This window comes from Lepisma saccharinum, chromosome 13 (genome assembly GCF_977018435.1).
Source record: "Lepisma saccharinum chromosome 13, izLepSacc3.1, whole genome shotgun sequence".
Lineage (NCBI taxonomy): Eukaryota > Metazoa > Arthropoda > Insecta > Zygentoma > Lepismatidae > Lepisma > Lepisma saccharinum.
In genome coordinates, this window is record NC_139241.1 from 11,962,762 (window position 1) to 11,982,380 (window position 19,619).

General features: G+C 38.4%; 1 protein-coding gene and 3 non-coding genes across 4 annotated transcripts in view; 1 reads left to right on the forward strand and 3 right to left on the reverse strand.

Moving 5' to 3' along the window:
• Positions 1-11,582, forward strand: part of Dnali1 (Putative inner dynein arm light chain, axonemal Dnali1) — a 31,062-nt gene extending 19,480 nt beyond the window's left edge. Inside the window, exons 4-6 of the mRNA XM_083133869.1 lie at positions 2,546-2,691; positions 8,737-8,934; positions 11,053-11,582. Of these exons, the coding sequence (XP_082989995.1) occupies positions 2,546-2,691; positions 8,737-8,934; positions 11,053-11,088 (380 nt within the window). The 3' untranslated portion in view covers positions 11,089-11,582. The remainder of the gene's footprint in view (positions 1-2,545; positions 2,692-8,736; positions 8,935-11,052) is intronic.
• A 2,765-nt stretch (positions 11,583-14,347) lies between these two features.
• Positions 14,348-14,419, reverse strand: TRNAE-CUC (transfer RNA glutamic acid (anticodon CUC)). Its single transcript has one exon. It is a non-coding gene; the product is annotated as a tRNA-Glu (tRNA).
• Positions 14,420-15,689: 1,270 nt separating this feature from the next.
• Positions 15,690-15,761, reverse strand: TRNAE-UUC (transfer RNA glutamic acid (anticodon UUC)). Its single transcript has one exon. It is a non-coding gene; the product is annotated as a tRNA-Glu (tRNA).
• Positions 15,762-16,125: 364 nt separating this feature from the next.
• TRNAQ-CUG (transfer RNA glutamine (anticodon CUG)) lies at positions 16,126-16,197 on the reverse strand. The gene has a single exon. It is a non-coding gene; the product is annotated as a tRNA-Gln (tRNA).
• Positions 16,198-19,619: the final 3,422 nt, after the last annotated feature.

Below are 19,619 nucleotides of genomic sequence, written 5' to 3' on the forward strand. Positions count from 1 at the left end.
TTTCCTGTATATTACAGTTTGCGTTCGATCGGCTAAATATGAAGCAAAGAAATTTAAAGTATTAAGTGAAATATTGAATGAAGCAATTTTCTGTAGTAATATATCATGGTCAATTTTGTCAAATGCCTTAGTAAAATCGGTGTATATTGCATCGACTTGTCCTGTGTTATCTAGTACATTGCATGCGTAATGGGTAAAGTTAGCTAAGTTTGTTACGGTAGACCTCTTTGGAGTAAATCCATGCTGATAAGGAGAGATAACTGGATTGACGTGTGCTAACATCCTCTTGTAAATAATTTGTTCAAATATTTTAGCAAGACTAGAAAGGATTGCTATCGGTCTATAATTTTCTAAGCTTGATCTTTGGTGAGACTTGGGGATAGGACAGACGGACGATGTTTTCCATCTTGAAGGAAAAGTATTGGTATCGAGAGAAAGGTTAAAAATTTGCAGCAAGGGATATTTTAAAATATCGCAACATCCTTTAACTATATATGGTGGTATGTTGTCAGGGCCGGTCGTTGATTTGAATTTCAAATTCTTGATGGCAGCTTCTACTTCGCTTACGCGGATGTTGCGCAAAGTGAAAATATCAAGTTGTTCGTTAGCAATTTTTATTTTCAGATTATTTACGTCATATTTAGCTCTTTCGGCTGCGTACACAGAATGAAAGTAAATTGCAAAGGCATCCGCGATGTCATTTTCGTCTGTTAATATGTCTGCGCCGAGTTTAATAGCTTCGCAGTTTTGATGGAACTTTTTACTTTTGATATAGGACCAGAATCGAGAAGGGTCCACACTTATCTGGTCTTCAGACTGTTTTATGTAATTAGTGTAAGCTACAGTTATGTCTTTCTTAACCTGTGCGCGAAGCTGAAGAAATTTTTCTCGATGATATTCTTTGTTTGTAATACTTTTCTTCCATTTTAACCTATGGTAAGCTTTAACTTTAATTCTTTTCACTATAGCAGGCGTAAACCAGCAAGGATATGCTGAGTTCTGTAGTTTTTTAAGGGGAATGCATTGATCAAATATGCCATAAATTAATCTGTAGAAAATATCGGCAGCTTCATTTACGTTAACGGCGCTATTTACTGGCGTCCAATCCGTTTCTGAAACTAAACTGAAGAGTTTTGAGTAGTCTGCTTTCTTAAAGTTGTATGTAGAAATATTTTGGTTTGACTTTTTATTTGATTTTACGGAAATGCATTGGATCTCAGTTATTATTGAGGGGTGATGTGTGTCTTCCGGTAGGAGAGGGTGCAACTCTCTGCTTACATCTACATTACTAACATTCGTTAATATAAGGTCAAGTAACCTATTGTTTACATTTTGAATATTGTTTACATTTCTGAGAGCATGGTAAGACATAAAAAGTTGTAGATCTTGACACACTGGTGTAAGACTTAATAAATCAGCGTTTACACTTGTAATTTCGGGTAAATTAAAGTCACCACAGAATAGTATTTTATCACCTGGCTTAGTATGGGTTTCAACAAAGTCGTAAAATGCGTCATATAATGCCTTAGTTGATTTGGGGGGGAAGTACACAACACCAATATAGAGAGGAAATTTCTTGTTAAGCAGTACTTTAACTAAGATGGAGTCAGGCTGTTGCATCGGTTCACCCACCAAAAAGGACGAATGGTCGTTTCTTACAGCCATAAGTGCACCACCTCCACTCACTTTGCCACTAAGGTCACGGCTTCGATCACATCTGTACACAGTGTACCGGGAATCAAAGTATTCGGAACTCAGGTGAGACGACGTTAGCCACGTTTCATTAACACACACTACGTCCAGATTGCGTCAGTATCTAACCACTATCAGTATGGTTGGTCTAACTTTTGGCCAACCACATTCGGTTACTTGGGACAGACTATCCAAAATTTAAGGACCATTTGTGAGGTGCCAGACCACTCTTCCACAGCATAGTATTGTGCACAAACAACTATAGTAAACTGCAAATTCCCTCCAATTCATGACATAGTGACAATAGTGACAATGCCATTGGATGACAGCATATTGAGCAGGGAGTGCTGAATTGTAACATGTTGAGGTAAGGTACAGTTCCCCATGCTCATTGTCCTGTGTTACGAAGGTACATGGAGGATATATGGAGATAGGGCTCCACACATTCACAACCTTGTCCATTGTGGACTTGATGTGTTCATCACCACCCTCCAGCCACCTTTACCCTCAGGAATTGTTCCCAGTATCCATTTATTACAGGCTGGGTGAACCCCACAGCCATTTTATGCATGGACATTACTTGGGGAAAAAATCCTGCCTTAAATCGCCTGCTCTGGGAATCAAATCCACTTCTACCGACTGCACCACCAAGGCTCCAAATCCTAGCACAGGGAGAAGGAAAGTGGATTGAGAGCTAATTTTTAGTTACTTTACATATATTCATACATAAATCAATACTAATGGATTAAATGCCATAAAATACAGTCTTTAGCAATGTTAATATTTGTGTTCTTATTTCAACAATATGTAACTTCTAAATACACAATATGTATATGTACACTATTTTTTCAAGATGAATTGATAAGGCAAGTGACAATCAACTGTGCTGAACGGGGTTTGTTGTTGCTTCGTGTGAGAGATGAGCTACGAATGACAATAGCAGCATTGCAGTCTTTGTATGAAAGCAGTATTGCTTTTGGAATGAGGAAGGCTTTAGCGGTAAGAGACTGTCCTTTTTACATGCAGGGTGTACCAGAAGTGATAGCGCTAAGTGAAATGGTGAAAAGCACACAGTAGTAGAAGCAAGAAAGTTTCAGTATACATGGGGTAGCAAACGAACCTTTTGTGAGATAATTGTAAATGTGTGGTTATGCTCTACCAGTGACTTGATTGTTTGGACAGATCATATGATTGTCACGTGTGACATGCCATAGTCCTATTTAGTAACAAATAACAGAATTAAAAGGTTCAACTCGCTAGACATTACTGCTGCTTTTATTACCAAGGTATTTTACTATACAGTATGATACATGTGTGGCAGTGTTCAGTTTTAAACAAAGAAATCTCGGAGGTGCAAAGAGACAAGCGTACGATATGTACAAACAATAAAGTCAATGGCAAATCATAACCACACATTCACAATTTACTTGCAAATGGTTTAATAACGACTCCATGTTTATTGAGACTTTTTTGCTTCTACTATTGTGTACTTTCCATGTTTGAGTTTGCGCTATCATGTCTGGTACACCCTGTATATTCATTATTAGCTATTCCTAAAAAGGTTGTCTAGAAAATGTAACATATATTGTGTATTGTCCATTCCTTGAATTAATTCATTTTCACTGGATCCAAACCTGAACAAAATTTCAAGTAAAGAAGTCATTTTTAAAAGAACTGTTAATGGTGTGCTCTACATCAGTGATAATACCTGCTATTTTCCAAACTTACTCATCTAATCCTGTACATTTCGTGAGATCATAAAATAATATAAAAGCTTACATTATTGGTTCATCCAGAACCAGCCTTAATAAGAAGGCAAAGAAGTCACTTATTACACTTCCCTCATATAAAGGGGAGGGGATGCAAGTTATAAAGTAATTGCTTATGCATAGGGCTGAGCTGATACTAACACCTGCACTCATACCCTTAACAATTGCCAGTGATACTGATGGATCAAAATTGCAAGAAGTAAAAACAGTTATTAATATTATATGCAAATATTCCACTGCAATTTTGTGCAACAATTTACTTTCAAATATTAAAAAAAAATTACAACAAAATATTGAAACAGCTGTCATTTAATCACAAAATGGAGTTTTTCAGAAAATAAATTTCCATGGTACTTTCTGAATACCACTGGTATCTGCCAGTACTGATACACTGGTGTATATATCAGTTGAGTCCTACTTATTATCATGTTGTTTATTGCAACTATGTATTTAGCCAGTGCTTCTCAGACTAAGAAACGAATTCTCCATACATCTTTAATGGGTGGGGGAATAGGATATAAGTCCAAAAAGTTGATTTTGCAGAAGGAAAAAAATAGGTTATGTTACCTTGATTAAGTTAGAAGATAATATTTAACACATATCCGATTTACCAGGCCAACTCAGTGACCCAGAAAATGGAGACAATTAATATTGGGCAAGATTGGAATTATACTACCCGAAGCTAACGCTTCAAATGGAAATTATTAGGTTGGGGAATGTTTACTCCAGCAAGGGCAGGTGCTCATAAGCTTAACATGGAGGCAACAATTTGCTTTTTGCAAATTTTCCTAGCTGAGGGAATACTATCCCCTCCTCATTTTCCTCCACTGCCTATATTTTGGTTAGAACTAATGTTTAGGTTCACTCACTACAACCAAAGTTCACTACATCCCGAGTTGAGTGTACTTGGAGTTTTATGTAGGAAATTATAAACGATTACCACTGATAGATTGATTTCTTGCCTTGAAGGCTGAGTACTTTTAGTACTTGACTCACTGTCTCAACCTTCTGTCTCACTGTTGACTTGAATCCAGAACAAGGCTAAAGTATTTCATTTTTTTTTCTCCATCATACATTCTTGTTCATGACTTAACACATTCGGGTCTGGCCTCATAATACAGCATTTTTACCTCTGGACTGTGGTTTTTCTTTGTTTTTCAAAAAAATCATAGAAAAAATATTTTTAATTTGTTTTTATCTACCATACATTTCTTAAATCTACAAAACTTCCTCTTTTCAATGAAAAAAAAATTGTTAAATTTTATTTTCATTTTCAGACATTTTTGAATATTTTTTTCAGCAATGTTTTGTGAAGAAAAAAAAGTACAACATTGTAACAAATGTTAATATAGAGCTATTTTAAGTTTGTAATCTGGAAATTTCAATAATGAACTACATAAACTATCAATACATCTTTTGAATCTTGCATAAGAATACTTCTCATGTGCACATAACAAAAAATAATTACAAAAATAATTACAAATTACAGGTAATTAGCTTTTGTATGAAAAAGTGGCTGCAGGACAGGACCACACGATGTATCAGCTGGTTCTGCGTCATCTGTAAAAATTATACAAATAAATAAATAAACTAAATAAATAAAATAAATTTTCATTTGACATACACTATACAAAATAATAAATGGAAAAACTAAAAATACATCAGTGCATGTAGGAGAATCAAGCAAGAGGCAAGATGAATAGACCCAAAAAAATTACCTCTTCTCACTTCATTCATAAAATACTAGAGTTTGCAACACTGTTTATATTGTCAACAATTAATTATTACAAATATAACCTACCTTCCAAATCTTCAAATTCATCTGCATCATCAAAATCTTTGCTAACTTCAAACTCTGAGGTGGAATTTCCGCTATGCAGTCTGGATCTAACGACGCCATTCTAAACAATGCAACGTATTGGGTTGGCAACTAAGTTCCCGCCGTTTTTTTAAGGAAGGTGTTAAATGGTTAGTTTTCAATAAACAGATACAAGTAGTTAATCAATAATGTATTCTCCTGTGTTGTTTACAACGTTTTGCCAACGTTCAACAAGGTTTTCAATACCTCGTCGGTAGAGATCACGTGGTTTAGACTCGAAAAAGTCATCCAACCAAGCTCTCAATTCTGCATCAGTATTGAACGAAACTCCCCGCATAGCATTTGAAAGAGATCGAAAGAGGTGAAAATCAGTTGGTGCCAATATTCATGTAAAGGCACCATTTTTCATCGCCAGTAACGATTCGGTGAAGAACTCGTGTCTGTGTCCATAGGTTGCACGGTGCCGAGCAAGCAAACCAGCGGAGATTGTGGCTCGTTGATTTTTTTGTTGGTGACACTTAAAGCGTGAGGCACCCATGCTCCACACTTCTGAACCTTTCCCATCGAGTGAAGATGCTTCTCTACAGTAGTGTGGGAGCAACCCATTGTCTCTGCCAGTTCCCTTGTTGTTTGATGCGGATTTTCATGCAACAGGTGGTTCAATCGCTCTTCATCGAACTCAACTGGATGGCCAGAACGAGATGCATCTTTGAGGTCAAAATTTCCTTTTTTGAACTTTGCATACAAATCACGGGCGGTTCTTTCAGCTATAGCACCCACTCCATACACAGCACAAATGTTGCGAGCAGCTTCTGCGGCCTTAGAACCTTGATTAAAGGCAAAAAGGAGGATTTGTCGAAAACGCTCATTCTTCTCAACTTGACATTCCATTTTAATGATCCGTAAATAACAAAAAAATGTGTCTTACTAACAAAGAAACATAAATTTAGGTAGAACAATATATTCTCTTTCGCATGATGTACACCTTCGTGCCAAACATATTTAATGTCATAGAGATTTTTCCAATTAAAAAAAACGGCGGGAACTTAGCAATACATCAAATCGAACACAAACAGTCCCAGGTGCAAGATAAAAATAGCACATGAGTTACCTAGCGGTCGGAATTTCAACAGAGTGGCTTGAATGAACACGCACATGGGACGAAGTACGAACATAGCCCGTAGTTAATCGGCAAAGCGATTGCATACAGCAGGATGGGCCAAACATAGCCCGTAGTTAATCGGCAAAGCGATTGCATACTGCAGGACGGGCCGAACACAGCCCGTAGTTAATCGACAAAGCGATTGCATACTGCAGGATGGGCTATGCAATGGTACAGGCTATGCCCGTCATGAGACCCCAATGTGTTAATGTGGTGTCTTACTTTTGTTGTATCTCTCTCGGAATTACCAGTGTTTAGAAAGTTACTTTTTAAAAGTAACAGTTTTGGTTACATTTACTTGATTCAAAAAGTAACTGAGTTAAAGTTACTCATTTAAAAGGTAACTCAGTTACTAGTAACTGTTAGTTACCTTTAAACTAACTTTCTGCTGGAAATTTTCCTGCAAAACAAATTACACACAACTGATGATCATTTGTAATAAAATGAATGTATGAAGACTTATATGCATTTTATTTATGTTTAGTCTTCATATAGTTATATTATTACAAAAAAAATAAACGAGAGAACAAGGAGTTGGCTTTGCTTCAATAATAGTTTATTTTCTTTTACTGTCTCTACCCATATATATCCATATACCTTAAACACTTTCCCGTATTGTTTTTCCCTTAAGGGTTGTTCAAATAAAACATAGACTGGGGTATAGAAGCTAACTCTCTTTATATGCAAGAATATACAATATCACAAAGAGCGTACTGGTATTACAGAGGCTATAGATAAGCACCCCCACTGTTCAGGCAACTGTCTCAATGCTGAACAAGTTTCTGGATACCGTCCTTAAAGAAGGGTGCTGCTTGCATGTTGAACCACTCTTCCACAGCATCTTGAACAGCTTGATCAGAGATGAAACGCTTACCTTTCAGAGTCTTCTTGAGTGGACCAAGGATGTGAAAGTCGCAAGGGGAAAGATCTGGGCTGTATGCTGGGTGTTCCATAACATTCCACACAATATCCCACCGAAAAGGGTGCAGAGTGTCTTGTTATACAGTGATTGCCTTTTACCATCTCCACCATGTCCACAGACGCAATCTTGTCCTCAGTGATTACAGGCACTTGTCCTGGTCGTGGTTGTCATCCCCCGTCAATATCCGTCCTCCTTGAAACTTGGCACACCACATAAACACGGTACTTCTTTTGAAACATGCATCCCCGTACATGACTCGCATTCGCCAAAAGATTTCACTCGCAGATGCACCTTCTCTGCACATGAATTGCATGATGCAACATTGCACGTGCTTGGATGTCTCCTTTACACACCTTTGTGCCTTCACTTCCTCCTCTACTCAACAGACATATGCAACAGACTGCACACATTATGTTCTGTTACTACGAACCACCAAGTCCTACAGTGCTGGCTGCTACCATCTAGCCTCCCTGTCAAATACTTGCAGTGTTTCCAGCTTTGTCTATGTTTCACTTTAATTACCCTTATATATTTCTTTTGTTAGAGAAGTAAATATTACATTCTATGCTTAATGGTAATTCCATTTCAAGCTCAACAAGATTCATTTGCTCGACAAGGACTTCTTACTAGCTTGACTACCATGTTCTAAATTAATGCAGTAATCCAAAACACTGAATGTGTGCAATTACAAATGGCAAATTGCAACAAAGTATGCATGTTCTAAATTTAGCATGCATCAAAGCCTAGTTTCCTTGCCTTAGTCAATTCCACAAAAAATATTTCACCATAGGATCCATAGAAGACACGTAACTGGAAACAGAGTTGCCAAATTTAGCTCTTCCCACATATTACAAATTTTCAAGATAACAATTTAAGTGTTTTAAAGTAACTGTGGATAATGTTACTTTTATTGCAACAAAGTAACGCTGTTACAGTTAGAATTCCTGAAAAGTAATTGTTACTTGGAATTAAGTTGCAAGTAACTAGTTACTTCCTTACATAGATAATTATGTCAACAAATCACAATGTTATGTGCTTTGCAGATGTGTATAGAATCATTTGCAATAGTATCCATAAACAGTATAAGCTTTTATGTGAGAATACATTTTCCATCTCTAATCTGTGGAACGCCGGACCCTGTGGTCGAGTGTTTAGCACATCGCGCTGCGATTCCAAGGGTCCTGGGTTCAAATCCTGCTCAGACTTGGTTGTTTGTGAATGTCCATTCATCAATTTCATCATTTCATCACTCATCCCCATCTTCGCAAATTAGCCAAGAGGCACAAAACGCGAAGTAAAATGAACTAAATCAATCAATCAATCAATCTAATCTGTGGAACGAAAATGAAAACAATTGCTTCTACTTTTCCAGGCAGAACAAGGAAAGGCTGAACTACAGGAAGCTATAGAAATATTAAAAGAAGAAAAAGCAGCTTTGGAGAAACAAGTGTCTGAACTGCTTTCCAAAGTGGAGATGGTGGAAAGACGTGCATTAGAAGCTAAGCTCGCTGAAGAGAGAAAACATGCTGAGGAGATAACTTATCTTAAGAAACATAACACACAACTCAAGGTATTTCATAATTTTCTCTTTATTGGTAGGAATTATCTCTGTTACTACAATACGATTTTTTTAAAAAATTCCACATATGCTCATGTTGATTTTGTGGGATTTACAAATGCACACAATGTAGACAAATTTATTTATTTATTTATTTAAATGTGTTTCTAAACTGTCGAGAACAGCTTTTCAGCCTTAATACAGCAGTATTACATGTTACATGGTTACAGGTTACAAAGTTACATATTTCAAGGTATCCAAAACCGCATATTGGACAAGAGAGCATTGGAAAATATTCAGCAAAACATTACCTAAAACTACTAGAATTTTAAAAATGTATAAACATATAAAATAACTACGATATTTTTGTTGTCCAATTTCCATGATGGCTTGCAAGCATTCTGGATTCACTGCAGTCTACTAGCATTCTCCTGATTGGCTCCCAAATAAGCAACATCACAATAGTCAATAATAGGAAAGGCAAGAGACATAACCAGTTTAATTTTTATACAGGGTAGCGTCCATAGATACGTCCAAGTATGCTATTGGGTACTTAGATTAACAAGCTTATTTTTTGAAAACTACATCAGAAGATGGCCTCCATTTGTTGTTGCAAGCATGCTCAAAGTTGCTGTACATGTGCCTCCATAGGTCTTCTTCAATAGCCACAACTTCATCAACAGTGGCTTGTTTCAGTTCCCAATAATCATAGCAAGTCTCTTCAAATTTCTTCACCCAAGCCAATGTGATATTCTGAGAGGTATGTCTCCATGTCGACCAACATTGAACTGTCTAAAGACACACTGCACTCTTGTCACAGACTTCGTTTCGTAATAATACACGTAACACTTTGTTGTATTTCCCTATGCTCCGTTGCAACTGACTACAAGAAATGGCATCCTCTCTTTACTGTTCCCCTTCCTGCCATCCACGACAAACTATCGCTCACTCACAGTATTCAAATTTGAAATGTGTCAGTTGGCTCTTCAGCACCCTAAATGTTCCAAGAGGAAATTTTTGAGCTGATAAGAGAAAGTGCAATGCACCGAAAGCACTTCTACACACTAAGGTAACGTGTTCTGCCCAGGTGAGATGGTGGTTGAGGATGATACTCAGACTTTTAACAGTAGTGAGGGCCTCCCCGATGGTGCAGTGGTAGCGTCATTGCCTTGTAATCAAAGGGTTCCGGGTTCAATACCCGGTGGAGGCACATAGTGGTTCGGATCCCACTAAACCGTAGGCCCAGTCCCAATTAGCTTTTCTGTGCATAAAGTGGACTTAAAACAACAATTCAATTTTAACAGTAGTGGAGATGTGCAGGTGTGTGTCATTTATTTTTGAGCTTAGAGGTTTCATTTATCTAGTTTTTTCAAAATTCTTGTGGAACCTGCGAATACACACTGGGTTTAAATTAGGTTTAGATATATGCCATGGTCTACATACAAAGTATTAATTTTTTAAAGATCACTGTTCATTCTTTGAATTGCATTCAGTATTTCTTACAGAGGGAAGGAGCAGTATAACTGAATATCGTTGTCATAAATATGGTATCTAGATTAATTAAGTACGGGCGGGAAGTCATTTATGTGCAGGGCAAATAGAAGGGAACCAAGTACAGTGGCTTGGGGTGGACTGCAGGGATTTTTTTTTCCATGATGATATTGGATATAGGTCCACAAAATATTGTTGACATTCTTATAGATATAAGAGCGGAACCAGTTAACTGTAGAGTTGGAAAAATTGAATAAATTACGATAATTTAGCAAGTAGAATTACACGATCCAATGGTTTCAAACACTTTTGTGGAGTCTATTGTCCATGGCTAGCCTCATCAGTTATGTTGACAAGAGCTTAGGTAATGCTGGGGGGATGCTGATTGGTCAGAAATTGTTGATATCTAGTCCCTTATCAGGACACACTAAGGATGGCTCAAATCAAAGGCAGAGGGTGCTTACCATAAGACTACCCAAGCACTTATGTTATTCGATATTTTGAAAATACTGAGCTTACATATTGTTAACTAATTATAAAATGTATTCTGTGTGTGTGTGTTTTTTTTAAAAAAGATACATTTCTTATGTCATTTCTCCCGTAATGAAGGTTTTTATAGCATTCTGTATTTTATTTCAGGCTCAATTGGAAGGTATCATTGCACCAAAGAAATAAGTTGTGGAGTTTACATTTGTGTAATTGTATTTAAAGATGCTGTAATATCACAGCACACTTGTGATTTTCTTTAGAATAAAGGAGACACAACTAGTTAAATGATGATGTCTGGCATTGTTTAATAGAACAAAATTTGCCAGTATTTTTCATTGCATGAAGGGTGACTTGATAAAGTAGGTAAAATCTTGCAAAATAATGCTGAGCTTCAATTGTTTTGTTGTCTCTGCAAGTGGTGTTTTAGTGTTTAGGAAGTTTAGAAGCTGATTATAGTTAAATTATATTCTAACTTCAATATGTGAAGTTTTGAAAATAAAGCAACATACAATAATGTATAATACAATATGTATGTTTTGTTTTATTTACATTCCTTTAATTGTCTTCTTATAATACTTTGTTGTTAAATAGGTAAGTGTTGTGTTGATAATAAATATGTTGATGATTAATCTTTGTAGATATGTATCGTGTTGTGTTAAAAATACATGTAGTTAATTGAATTGTGGTCATTCATTGATGTAAATCAGTAATAAAAATATTTAGTAGTTCTGCAAACAATAATAATATATAATTGAACCTCGATTTTATGTTCCTTGATTGTATATTTTCCCCCATTATACATTCAACCTTCAGTTTTCTCAACACAGCAAAATATTACAAATGTTCCCTGATTTTACATTTTGCAGCATTTTAAGTCTTTTTCAGCTTGGTCCTCTGAAAAACGTAAAATCGAGGTTCCGCTGTATTTTCTTCTTACACAAATATGTAGTTATTCTGTACGTCTTTTGTGAAAAAGATCTTTAATTGCTTATCGATTTTGGTGACTCACAGTCACCATTCACAACAGGCTATTGATTGAATGTAAATAATAACATAATCAAAGAATGGAAGAAGGAGAAATTCTCACCTGTATTCTGCTCCTCTGTCTCTAGTTTAATGTTTTAGCTTTTTGGGATGACATACAGTAGAGTCTCGTTTATCTGACCTTCAATTATCCAACATTCCGTATTATCTGACATACCACCGAAAAAAAAATATATCATCAATCGGCAACAAGAACTGCAGGTTACAAGCGTGAGCGTAGTCTATTTTTAGTTTCTCCCGACTCAACTGCATGGCCCGCCCGCGTACACTATGACTCATGTGATTGTCATTCACTACTCAGTGCAGTAGTGGCTGCAGTGGCTCAGTAGGTAACGCGTCTGACTACCATGCTCATGGTCCCAGGTTCGATCCCTGGCCTGCTCAAATCCGGGAACTTTTCTAACGTTGAAAGTTGCTTCGGCGCCCACCCAGCATCGAATGACATGGGTACATGGGGAAACCCTGGGGGGTAAAGGCAGTCAGGGGCATGATGCTGATCACATCACCCCCACTCATGACCGGATCAAGAAAGTGTGAGGTGTTACCCCCACACCCCCTATATGCCTTCATGGCATGGTGCTAAGCACAGGGGAGCACTTTACCTTTTTACCTTTTACTCAGTTCAGTGCAGTTTATCATTGTAAAGTTATAATATTACTTTGACATTTAATAGGCTTTTTCTCCCAATTATCCGACATTTTCGCTTATCCAACATTCTGCTGGCGCATTTATGAGCCAGATAAGCGAGACTCTACTGTACGTGTATATGATATTTTGATGCTTCAAAAGAAGTTACTGAAAGTTTTTCCATTCCCTGAAAATTTTTCATATACCACACTGATTTTATTTCTGCAAGTACTCTAAAACTAAGTATTTTTAACTGTTACACCATGGAACCCACAGTTTCTCACTTGCAAAATGATCTCCTTACAGGATATGTGCAAAAATCCTTCATGCGAACCTACATAAGAATCAATGTTGCCGCTAATTCGTCTTGCACCAAACACTAAATACATAATTTTTGGTTCCCTGATTGATTCATTTATTTTCTTTTACTTCGTGTCTTGAGCCTCTTGGCTAATTTGCGAAGATGGGGATGAGTGATGAAATAATGAAATTGATGAATGGACACCCACAAACAAACATGCCCGAGAGGGATTCGAAGTGGCAGCGCGATGTGATAAGCACTCAGCCACAGAGTCCAGCATAATTTTTTGTCCTTTCAGCACGAATTGAAGCTTTTCGAAATTGGATACGAAGTAAGGGAAATATGAAAAGCAACGAAAACAAAATCCGCCCAGGTTGTTTTAAATATTCCTAAACATTTAACTGTTATTTGCCAGTTAATTACGTTCGAAATTCCAGAATTACTAACGATATCCAGACTATCCCAAAAATCTCGAAAGCCTCTTCTGTAATTCCATGTCAAAAACAATACATTTCTCGTTAGTGTTAAGTTATAGTTGATCATGTGTCTTGAGAATCGAAGTGACAGCATTGCTTTGATTCGTAGACAAAGATGGACATTTGCTGTGAAACACGTGTTCGTAAATATGATTGACATAAAATGAATTAGGAAGAGGGAATTTTTTTAATCTTCAAGAAACATTTTAATACGTAAACTGTTCACATGTTGGAGTGTAACGATTAGATGAGATACGTGGTCTGTTAGGAAAGTAATGAGACTGGCAACACTGTGCACGAACCGGCAACGCTGCTGCCCCCACCTTCACACGGCAGGTAGGTGAACGCTTGCAAGTTTCAACTTGCTGCAGTTGCTACACGATTATTGAGAGCGTCTGACGTGAAGTTGTGTTTGTGAGGTGAATTACGAAAATAGACTGGCAAAGGTTTGACCAAAGTTGTGCCATCAAATTTTGTGTTAAGCTTGGCGAATCCGCTACTGTGACTTATGAAAAGTTCCAAAGGGCTTATGGAGAACATGCACTATCTAGCGCACAAGTGTTGAGATGGCACAAGTCCTTTTTAGAAGGCCGAGAACAAGTGAAAGAAGAACCTCGTGCGGGAAGACATTCAACCTCAAAAACGGATGTCAATGTGGAAAGAGTGAAGTCTCTTGTGCTGTCAGATCGTCGATTAACGGTGAGAATGATCAGTAGTGATTTAAATTTGAACGTGGAATGTTAACACAAGATATGGACATGAGTTCCACGGCCCCCCTTTGCTACCCCTTCCCGACGCCCATGCATTGCAATAGGAACTATGGACGCATTAGGAACACTTTCACCCGTGAAGTTATTCCTGGGTTAATATGAAAAATATTAATTTTTGCAAGTTAAAGGATACGAGACGTTATGTCCTCATTCAAATTCAAGATGTGCGGCTATCTATTTACGTTAGGTAAGTATCCTCCAAGTGACAAAGGATAAAAACTGCATCTTTCCGGCACCGGGAATCGAACCCGGGCCTCCTGGGTGAGAGCCAGGTATCCTAGCCACTAGACCATGCCGGAGGCCACGCACGTTACATTCAACAACCAAAACTATCAGGTTAGATTTCGTCTTTTTAGACCATCTAGTTTGGCAACATTAATCGTATCGACACCTGATTCTACGAATTCTCAGCAGTCTGAGTGGCAACAGGATATTTCACAATTTGGAATTGATTGATTATGAATTCATGTTTCATTGCCAAAGGAACGAAACGGTTACTTTCTTCTTGCTTGTCAGCTTGGATGAACAATTATATTTTCCTATACAAGTTGAAAACATGCGGAAATTGAATTGTGTTTCGTATACGTTCATTACAAATTCGTAAATATCAATCGTCAGTCAAATTACGGTTATCACATTTTCCAAGTTACGCCAGCGTTATTTCATCTCAGGTCACTGGATTCACTGACAAAGAAACTACTGTAACTATAAACTCACAAGAGTTAAGAACATTTTAAGTTTGAAATGCACTGTCGCTCAAAGTGAAGCAATCAATTGATTTATGTCGTTCTTAATCAGCACGAATTTAAGCTTTTCGAAATTGGGTACGAAGTAAGGGAAATATGAAAAGCAACGAAAACAAAATCCGCCAAGGTTGTTTTAAATATTCCTAAACATTTAACTGTTATTTGCCAGTTAATTACGTTAGAAATTCCAGAATTACTAACGATATCCAGACTATCCTAAAATCTCGAAAGCCTCTTCTGTAATTCCATGTCTAAAAACAATACATTTCTAGTTAGTGTTAAGTTATAGTTGATCATGTGTCTTGAGAATCGAAGTGACAGCATTGCTTTGTTTCGTAGACAAAGATGGACCAACAACCCTTCATTTGCTGTGAAACACGTGTTCGTAAATATGATTGACATAAAAAGAATTTCCAAGGGGGAATTTATTTAATCTTCAAGAAACATTTTAATACGTAAACTGTTCACATGTTGGAGTGTAACGATTAGATGAGCACTTAATATCAGCAAACACGAGATGGACATCAAATACACCTAGTTGAGTTACCTGCTTATATCTGATAAAGTTGCGAGGAATACTGTAGGATCTAATAAACTATATTGTAGATTTTACGCAGCTCCAAGGTACACATTAAGTCGTAAATCTTGTTAGAGTACTCCTTCCCATCAACCATAAATTGATCAAAACCTACAGGTTGCTAGTGATTTGACAACGTCATCATGCGTGTTACCCCGGTACGAAGAAGGTTAGTTCATGCACATAGATATTGGTTGTTCAAGTCACTCCCATCTTTCTTTCGCTGTGGACGATTTAAAAGAATCTTTCCGACACCGGGAATCGAACCCGGGCCTCCTGGGTGAAAGCCAGGTATCCTAGCCACTAGACCATGCCGGAGATAATTAGGAAATATTTCGTTCTTCCAGACAACCAGTCTCCTTGAATTCCTTTCCAGAATTTAGACTCAAACAAAACAAGTGCCACTTCTCACACACGAGTCAAAACTAAGCGTGTAGAACAATCATTTCCGTAGCTTCGTAGCGTAAATCTGGAATAATTCTAAACATGTTGATCCATTCTACGGAAAACGTGGATGTTGTTTTTGATTTAACCCAAGCTGGTACTCAATAATTTTTCCTTCAAAAAATTTGGCGATCGTCAATTCAAATTCGTCGTCTGGCATCTGCAATGTATATGTTCCTAAATATAAACACCACTGCAGTTGCCAAAATAGAGAAAGTATCCAAAATATCACACGTAAAGGTCCCACCGAGATTTGAACTCGGATCGCTGGATTCAGAGTCCAGAGTGCTAACCGTTACACCATGGAACCCACAGTTTCTCACTTGCAAAACGATCTCCTTACAGGATATGTGCAAAAATCCTTCATGCGAACCTACATAAGAATCAATGTTGCCGCTAATTCGTCTTGCACCAAACACTAAATACATAATTTTTGGTTCCTTGATTGATTCATTTATTTTCTTTTACTTCGTGTCTTGAGCCTTTTGGCTAATTTGCGAGGATGGGGATGAGTGATGAAATAATGAAATTGAATGGACACCCACAAACAAACATGCCCGAGAGGGATTCGAACGGGGGATCCCTGAAGTGGCAGCGCGATGTGATAAGCACTCAGCCAGAGAGTCCAGCATAATTTTTTGTCCTTTCAGCACAAATTGAAGCTTTTCGAAATTGGATACGAAGTAAGGGAAATATGAAAAGCAACGAAAACAAAATCCGCCAAGGTTGTTTTAAATATTCCTAAACATTTAACTGTTATTTGCCAGTTAATTACGTTCGAAATTCCAGAATTACTAACGATATCCAGACTATCCCAAAAATCTCGAAAGCCTCTTCTGTAATTCCATGTCAAAAAACAATACATTTCTCGTTAGTGTTAAGTTATAGTTGATCATGTGTCTTGAGAATCGAAGTGACAGCATTGCTTTGATTCGTAGACAAAGATGGACATTTGCTGTGAAACACGTGTTCGTAAATATGATTGACATAAAATGAATTAGGAAGAGGGAATTTTTTTAATCTTCAAGAAACATTTTAATACGTAAACTTTTCACATGTTGGAGTGTAACGATTAGATGAGATACGTGGTCTGTTAGGAAAGTAATGAGACTGGCAACACTGTGCACGCACCGGTGCCCCCACCTTCACACGGCAGGTAGGTGAACGCTTGCAAGTTTCAACTTGCTGCAGTTGCTACACGATTGTTGAGAGCGTCTGACGTGAAGTTGTGTTTGTGAGGTGAATTACGAAAATAGACTGGCAAAGGTTTGACCAAAGTTGTGCCATCAAATTTTGTGTTAAGCTTGGCGAATCCGCTACTGTGACTTATGAAAAGTTCCAAAGGGCTTATGGAGAACATGCACTATCTAGCGCACAAGTGTTGAGATGGCACAAGTCCTTTTTAGAAGGCCGAGAACAAGTGAAAGAAGAACCTCGTGCGGGAAGACATTCAACCTCAAAAACGGATGTCAATGTGGAAAGAGTGAAGTCTCTTGTGCTGTCAGATCGTCGATTAACGGTGAGAATGATCAGTAGTGATTTAAATTTGAACGTGGAATGTTAACACAAAATATGGACATGAGTTCCACGGCCCCCCTTTGCTACCCCTTCCCGACGCCCATGCATTGCAATAGGAACTATGGACGCATTAGGAACACTGATGGCGAAGGTACAATATTTCGACGAAGAGTCATTCCGAAACTTTGCTGACTTCCTCGGCTTGAACGGAGATTCACTCGACAGAGGCACATTGCTTGGTTCCCACCAAACTCTGGGTTGGTGTTTCAAGACCGAAAGTGCTGGTAGGCTTCCTTTTCCACCCAGTCGCGTGTTCCGAAGGATGAAAAGAAGGTTGGCGATGGGTATCCGGCTCTGCCTGGGGTAGGTTCTGGTACTATTCCACCGGGATTTGTTGAATTTCTATTTGGTATTGTAACGTTGAAGTCGTCGTCATCTGCAGTGTCACGTGTGTCACGTGTTTGCGTAGGCAACCTGCTTAGCATGTCAGCTACTTCTACCTTGCTGGAATGAATTACGTACGAGCAGGGAACGCTCATGTGGTCGGGTAGACTTATCATTCCTACAGTTAAACGGAATGAAGTTCTTAGAGCTTTACACGATGGACACATAGGTTCAACTCGTATGAAAGAGTTGTGTCTATCCAGATTTTGGTGGCCAGGCATGTCAGCAGAGATTACGGATTTTGTAGCGAGCTGCAATACATGCCGAGCTAATGCTCCTAAGGTCCGCAACGGACCCGATTCTTCATGGCCTCTCGCTTCGTACGTGAACGAGAGATGGCATATAGACCACTTTTTCTTTGCAGGGCGTAAGTTCCTACTGATAGTAGACGCCTTCAGCAAGTGGACAGAAGTATGGCCTGTACACACATTGGACACAAAGGAAACGATCCGCTGGCTTATGCAATCTTGCGCCACGCTAGGGATACCAAATACTATCGTATCCGACAACGGCCCAACGTTCACTTCTCTCGAATTTCGTAACTTCTGTCTTAAGAATGGCATCAAACATGTTACTTCACCGCCTTATCACAGCCCTAGCAACGGGTTAGCCGAACGATACGTTCGTACTGTCAAAACCGCTCTTGTCAAGCTTATAACTGACAAACCCAATCTGAGCACGCTTGAACTTGATATGGGGATCGCCAACCTTCTTTTCATCCTTCGGAACACGCGACTGGGTGGAAAAGGAAGCCTACCAGCACTTTCGGTCTTGAAACACCAACCCAGATTTTGGTGGGAACCAAACAATGTGCCTCTGTCGAGTGAATCTCCATTCAAGCCGAGAAAGTCAGCAAAGTGTCGGAACGACTCTTCGTCGAAATATGGTACTTTCGCCATCAACTCAGCAGTTTGGGTTCAATCACCTAAGCACGGTACTCCAAATTACATCCCAGGAGTTGTCATTCGTCGAATTGGGGATAGCATCCTCTACGAGATAATGTTGGAAGATGGAATCAAAAGAGTGGTACATCCCAGGTGGTTGAAGAGACGTGTTTCACGTGACACTACAGATGACGACGACTTCAACGTTACAATACCAAATAGAAATTCAGCCAACCCCGGTGGAACAGTACCAGAACCTACCCCAGGCAGAGCCGGATACCCAGGACCAGGTCCTAGCACACCTCACTCGTCTCCGAGAAGGTCTACCAGGGTTCGCCGCCCACCAGATCGATACGGTCATCAGCATATCTGATTTTTTTTTTTTATGGGACACCTGGAGGGATGATACGGTCCAGATATGGCTACAAGGCTTGGTCTTCACGGCCAAGAAGAAGAAAAATCACAAGACGGTCTTACATGTAACGTTTAAGTTTGCTAATTTTCTAAAAGCAAGTTTCAGTTACACATCGTAACTTTTATATTTTCCAGTTATTTCTATTACTTAATGTAATTTGAAGTTTCGATAACATGGCTCTCAACATTACATTCAGCGAATTTGCTGAAGAAAATGAAGATATCGAGAGTTATTTCATGCGTTTTGATCAACTCTGCCTTGCACAGAATGTGGCAAATGAAAGAAAAGCAGCAGTTCTATTAGCAGTCATTGGTCCTAAGGCTTTCCAAGTTCTTCGCAATATTACGGCTCCTGAAATGCCATGTAATCTAACATATGCTGTCATTCACGACAAAATGGTTCAGCACTTCAGGCCCAAAACAAACAAGTATACAGAGAGGTTCAAGTTTCGAAAATGTATTCAGTCTTCAG